At 42.6% G+C, this 6,316-nt stretch overlaps 1 protein-coding gene across 1 annotated transcript in view; it reads right to left on the bottom strand.

The window, feature by feature from the left end:
• The window catches only part of LY86 (lymphocyte antigen 86), a 27,892-nt gene extending 25,887 nt beyond the window's left edge, over positions 1-2,005 (bottom strand). Inside the window, exon 1 of the mRNA XM_010000919.1 lies at positions 1,885-2,005. Within this exon, the coding sequence (XP_009999221.1) occupies positions 1,885-2,005 (121 nt within the window). The remainder of the gene's footprint in view (positions 1-1,884) is intronic.
• Positions 2,006-6,316: the final 4,311 nt, after the last annotated feature.

Raw genomic sequence — 6,316 nt, 5'->3', positions numbered from 1 at the left:
TGTTTTTTCCCTCCTGGGTGAGAACAATTGCTGGGACACAGCTAAATAGCAAAGCTATGTTTTGCCCATCTAGTTGTGGTTTAAGTGAAATGAAGGGGGGACAAAGCTTCCCCTCTCATGAAAGGGTGATTGGTACCTTTGGCACCTTTGAGCTTGCCAGTTAGCTCAGTAAGAGCAGTGCTTTCTCCGAAAGCAATGTAGACAAGTGTATTTGGATTTATCCTCCTCACCTGTAGAATTTTGGGCTCAGCCCAAACCACCTATTTTTCTCCTTTATGCAAGCTACCAGGCTAGGAGCTGGATCAGCAAAGATGATGACACAGATGGTGTGTCCTGGTCTGATGCTACAGGTGTTGTAGCCTCTGGAAAAAGGCAGGGCAGAACACTGTGACAGCAGCTGAATGTTGCCACAACTGAATTTGCCAGAGCTGTAAGGAAGTGAGGAATTAAATTCTTGCATTGTTTCCACATCTGAGTAATCTTCTCATCTCCTGTAGCTGTGCTGGGGAGAACAGAAAACCATTCTCAATGCTGGGACCTGACCTGTATGATCTCTGGCTTGTGCTTCTCAAGCTGTGAATTCCTTCTTAATTACTGTACCTCCTACCTTTCTGTGTGTGGCAAACCCAAATAAGTGACACACAAGCTCTAAACAAATGCATTTTGTTAGGTAGGTAGGCCAGTGATGTGCATAGTAAGAAGCCATGCCTGACTGACACGTGCCCAGCAGACAAATTTCTTCACACTTTGAATTGACTCTGTGTCAAAGCATTTCATGCTAACTGAGATCTGTTGAGGCAACAGAATTAACTTACACAATGAAGTATTTAAAAAATAAAGATAATACCAAAGCTTGTACTCAGTATCTAATTAAATACTTCCCTAATGCAGTGTCCCCATTTATAACACGTGAAGCCTGACTTATGTCTCCTGGGAGCAGGCCGGTAAAGAACAGCATTACAAATATTTATTTACTTCCCTTGTCCCTCACTGGCTTTATTTTAAGGGGTGTGCAAAACTGCACAGAAGCTACAGGGGAGAAAAAGCCCCCTGGGAAATCCTTTGTATCGGGATGAATTGGAAAAACAAACTCTGGGGTGCTCATTTGCCATGAATCACTTTTCACATCACGTGCGGAAAATGAATGAGGCGTCTGTGAATCTAATTCCCTTTGTCCCAGTTGTAAAGCAGATCAGCACAATAGAAGAGGCACAAGGCCAGCAAAGCAAGAGGTGGAAAGCAGGCACCACTCAGTGAATTAATTTCTAGTCATTGGAGTGCTGCTTGCTCCTTTACTTCTCTACGGATTTAAAGAACAAACACAACCTTATGGTCCCTGGGAAACGCCTTTGTTAAGCGCTGCCACTGAAGTCTCGCTGAGCGCGGTGGTGATGGTGGAGAACACGAATACTTCCCACTGTCAAGCTGGGTCTCTTGTCACTCTGAGTGGGAGGACAGAAAGCACACCACAACAGCCTTGTTGCACATTAGGAAAACAGGAGATCAGTGCATTTAAGAGTCTGTGTCATCCCAGGAGAAAAAAGATAAGGATCTAGGATCTTTCTCTTATTTTGTTTTTAACCTAACTTCAAGATAAAAATCCTACTAATCTCTTTCATGCTGAACTACATTTGTGACAGCTGTTTATTATTCTGAATTAGATTACATTGTTTCTTCTTTATTATCTTCTGACTAAATACAGTTTGATTTGTGTGTATGTGTCAAGTTAATTTGAAAGACTAAAAATATTTTACCTGCAAAACCCAGTGCTGGCTTGGGAGTGTAACTCTTCCATTCATTGTCTGGTTTATAAACCTCTCTCACTGCGTAAGAATAACTTAATTGCCCAGCTAAAAGGAAAATGGAAATTTAAAAAAATCTCACCACAGCTTTTGTAATGTATTTCCAAGTTGTCCTCTTTGCAGACTGTGTGCGTAGGCCATTCTGTGCTGGCATTGATGTAAACCAGGACTAAGATGACAAGAAGAACATTTGATGTCTTCATGGTGGTGGTGGTAGTTTGCAGGATTACTTTTCTGTTTCTTGCTAACTCTCTGTGAAGGGAGCTGTTCCTTCCTTTCTCCAAGGGAGCTCAGAGTTACTACATTCGAGCCTGCAGAAGGGTTAAGTGAGTCAATGCAGCCTTAGCTTCTCACAACGTGGTATAAACAAGAAGCTAATCAGAACTGGAGGGTGCTATTTCCGTGTACTTAGACTTCTGCTTTCTGCTCCACGTTAGTTTAAACAAATGACAAATGAGCTAATCACACCTACTCACTGCATGGCATAGCCCTGTCTTTCTGCCTGCTGGAACAATGCAGCAAACTGTTTAGTTTTTCTCTTGCTGCCAGTTTCTTCTCTTCAAGTCAAAGCATTTGGGTCAAGGCTCAAGACAGGCTTATGTAGCCCTTCTGGCTGCAAAACAATGTGAACGAAATTGCCCCATCTTAATCACACAAAGTCAGATCAAATTTTGCAAGATGGACAGTTTGGTTTCTATGGTGTTCTTAGTAACAAATCTGTCTGGTAAAGGGAAGCAAGGTGTGTCTGATGAAGCTGACACCAAATAACCAGGCCTTGGAACTTATGGGAATTAATGCTTTCTACTTGACTATGCTAAATACACTTCATGTCCATTTTCTTCAACAGTTCTTAGCCATGTGCTACTTAACAGTATACCAAGTCAGGTAAACCTAGTCTTATTTCTTTTCCTTCTTTCTTCCTGGGTATTTAACTGCCCATTAGTGACACTGTGCACTTGTTATTTGCACTAGAGTTTTTTAAAGCTGCACTTTATGAGATTAGTAGCTGTTGCAAATGGCAGGGAATGATCAGTACAGAAAGGAGAGAGTTGTTGCACCTTCAGTAAACCTCTTCAATTCCATTTAAGATCCAAGATCGGACTAGAATTTCAAACTGCAGCTGCCAAAAGGGTCATTCCTGGACAGAAAACCAACTGGAAAAAAGCTACAAGCTAAATTCAACCCTAGGGCAAATGTCTGCAATAATCTTCTCTGAGCTGGCGACAAAAGGAAATGTGCTCTGTAGCATGAATAAAAGTTGAATAAGAGATCACTTTGGTCATCTCAGTCTTTCTTGTTCTGAAGACTGCAATATGATTTGCTCTGCCACTGGGTAAGGTTGAAGAGGGAAAAGCCTACATACTTTAGCAAACAGGAGAGCACATAAAAAGATAATTATAGAATAATGCTGAACAGTAGAGCTCTTCCTCAGGCAAAATTCTGGTCTGGATGAAGGTAATAAAACTAAGCCCATAGATTGAAGAGGAGGCCAAGATTTCAATGATGATGCATTAAATTTAAAAGCCAATTCAATAAAGTCCAAGGGACCTTGCTTTGAATAATGAGGCTCAGGCCTGCTTCGTGTTTTTGGATACTAACATAATGGTAAATTTTATATACAGAGGTAGGTTGAAAACCCAGACAACTGTCCTTAGGCATGGAAGATGTGTAAGTCATGTAAAGAGATTTAGTTATATGGATCTGTCTGGTTTGACTGGACTTTGGTTGTATCCAGCTGATAGATGATGAAAGCAAGTGCAATAGCAAAGGGAATAGTAAAGAGAGACAATGTCTAGGATTACTGTAATACATTTAAACTAGAATCACATAAAGTAGGAGTCCCTTCTCACTTAGGTCTACAAAGGCAGTGAAAATTGGATATGGCAATTTATTACAAAATGCAAAGTACTTCAGATCAGGACTGTGAGAACATAACCTCCAGTAGTTTTTTTGATTTTTTTATGAATGGCATCATCATGATCCTTAATTTTAAATGTCAGCCTAATGCTCAATAACAATGAGCAAAGCAAATCAAACGATAGGGCAAATGTTTCAAAGACAGACCCACTGGGGATCACTAAATCAGATCAAGCTCAGGTCCTGTCCTGAGATGAAAATCATTGGAAGCTAGAAAATTATGTGAGAGAAATACCATACATGCTTGACCTGCTCTTACTCTTCCCTGCATGCCTGCTTGTTCACGCTGCTGGGTACAAGCTAGTGGTATAAATATGGAGCCTTGGTCTGGACTAGAATAGTTTACCTGGATACTAGGCTTGCTCTTGACTTCCCCTTCCCTTTGCCCAACCTATCCTGCTGGAACAGTGTTGCTAGTGCTCGTGGCTTTCAAAGTGCTGACTCAAAGCAGTGTTTTGTCTTTGCTGAAGCCCCATGGTAGAGGCTCTGCAGATACCCAGGAACGTGAGCCCTGCCTTCCAGAGATTTGAGTCTAAGTGCAAGCAGGCAGCCCAGAAGAATTGGAACAACACTGGGCTTTAGAAGTACAAGTCTTCCTGCTTCGCTGAAAGCAGGATGGCTGGGATAGATCTCCTAGTAGAAACCAAACAGGACTCTGTGATGGGCTCAGGAGCTCTCCTGTGCGCAGGCAAGTGTCGGCACCATTTCCCCGTCTGGTGCACAGATACTTTCTTGCTCTTTTGAGACAGCTACTTCATCCCTTTTTTTGGCAGCACTCCTGACACTGACTCAAAATTATGAGTCACAAGATTATATTTTTTTTTTGGTGGGTGCAAGGTTGGAACGTGTCTCTCAAATAGTTTTTAGGCAGCCAGTGTTCTGAGGGGAAACAGTCACTATAGCTAAGATTTTTGGAAAGCTGAGCTGTGACTTCCACTTTGCCCCACCATTTTATTCTCAGTGGGAAGGGGATTTTACTTTGAGTGGTTCAAGTTTACAATGTGTACTCCAGACACTGTTTCGTCATGTCATTCCCTGTGTAATCCTTGTATCTCCTAGAAAGAGCTTTATTACCAACTCCATCTGTTCTGAGAACTGCTTTCCCTTCAAACAGCCAAAGCCTGTGGGATGAGAAAACACATCTAAACCAAGTGGTATCAGTGCTGGCAGTGGGAATTCTGTTTTGGCAGGTTGCTTAGCTGGCCAACAACCGTGTTTCTTTATCTGTCTGATTGAAGGCTTTGACCATGGAGATAAGCAGCTAAAAAATGCCTCCAATGAAAGCTATTTTCTTGAAGAGGGGCAGTGACTTCAATGTTATCTAGAGCACTTATCAAGAAGATTATTATATCTGCAAAATAATTGGGAAGAGTAAAAGATACAAAGATAGCAGGCTAGTAAGAAAATAAATCTTACACCAATGTCTCTTCCTGGGTTGGCTGATACAAGACAACTGTATCAGCAAAGTGCCTCAGTATACCCTCTCCCCTAGTAGCTTATCAAACTAGTCTCTCATACCTATAACTAGTATCCAGTATTTTTGTTTGGTTTGTTTTGTTCCTTGTTACTTCATGACCCAGTTCTTCCCTTTTAGATTGCAGTCAATATTAAGTCGTAACTGATTTAATAGACAGCAACATCCACCGATTAGACAACATACTATTAAGTAGCCTAATTGTAGATATACTGTTAAGAGATACACTGTTACCATTAATTTACAATTGTATTATTTTGTACAGTTACCACCAAATAGAAACCTAATTTTCTATCTCAGATCTTGCAAATCACTCCCAACTATTTCGTTAGAATTTTGCCACCCTTACCACCCATGCTGCTTGGTGCCAGAGTCCAAGTCTGTCCCTTTTTGCTTGCCCCCCACTGACTCTTTCAGGCACGGACTTGATGGAGAGTCAGAATTACAGAATCACCAAGGCTGGAAAAGACATTTAAGATCCTCAAGTCCAGCCTATGACCTAACACCACCACATCGACCGGACCGTGGCACTAAGCCACATCCAGTCTTTCCTTGAAGACACCCAGGGTAGTGCCTCCACCACTTCCCTGGAAAGTCCATTCCAATGTCTAATCACCCTCTTCATGAGAATGTACTTCCTAATATCCAACCTAAACCTTGCCTGGAGCAGCTTGAGGCCATGCCCTCTTGTCTTGTTGCTAGTTGCCTGGAAAAAGAGCCTAGCCCCCACCTGACTGCAACCTCCCTTCAGGTAATTGAAGAGAGTGATAAGGTCCCCCTTGAGTCTCCTCCAGGCTAAACAACCCAAGCTCCCTTAGCCTATCCCTATGACTTTCCCTCTAGTTCTTTCCCCAACCTCATTGCTCTCCTCTGGACCTGCTCCAGCACCTCAATATCCTTCTTGCAGTGAGGGGCCCAGACTTGCTCACAGCACTCGAGGTGAGGTCTCACCAGTGCTGAGTACAGGGGGAGAATCACATCCCTACTCCTGCTGGCCACACTATTCCTGATGCAGGCCAGGATACTATTGGCCTTCTGGGCCACCTGGGCACCCTGCTGGCTCATGTTCAACCAGTTGTCAACCAGTACTCCCAGGTCCCTCTCTGCTGGGCTGCTCTCCAGC

Source organism: Chaetura pelagica, unplaced genomic scaffold, assembly GCF_000747805.2.
Source record: "Chaetura pelagica isolate M959 unplaced genomic scaffold, ChaPel_1.0 scaffold104, whole genome shotgun sequence".
NCBI lineage: Eukaryota > Metazoa > Chordata > Aves > Apodiformes > Apodidae > Chaetura > Chaetura pelagica.
Note: the sequence above shows the minus strand (reverse complement) of the source record. Positions and strands in the feature narration are given on the sequence as shown.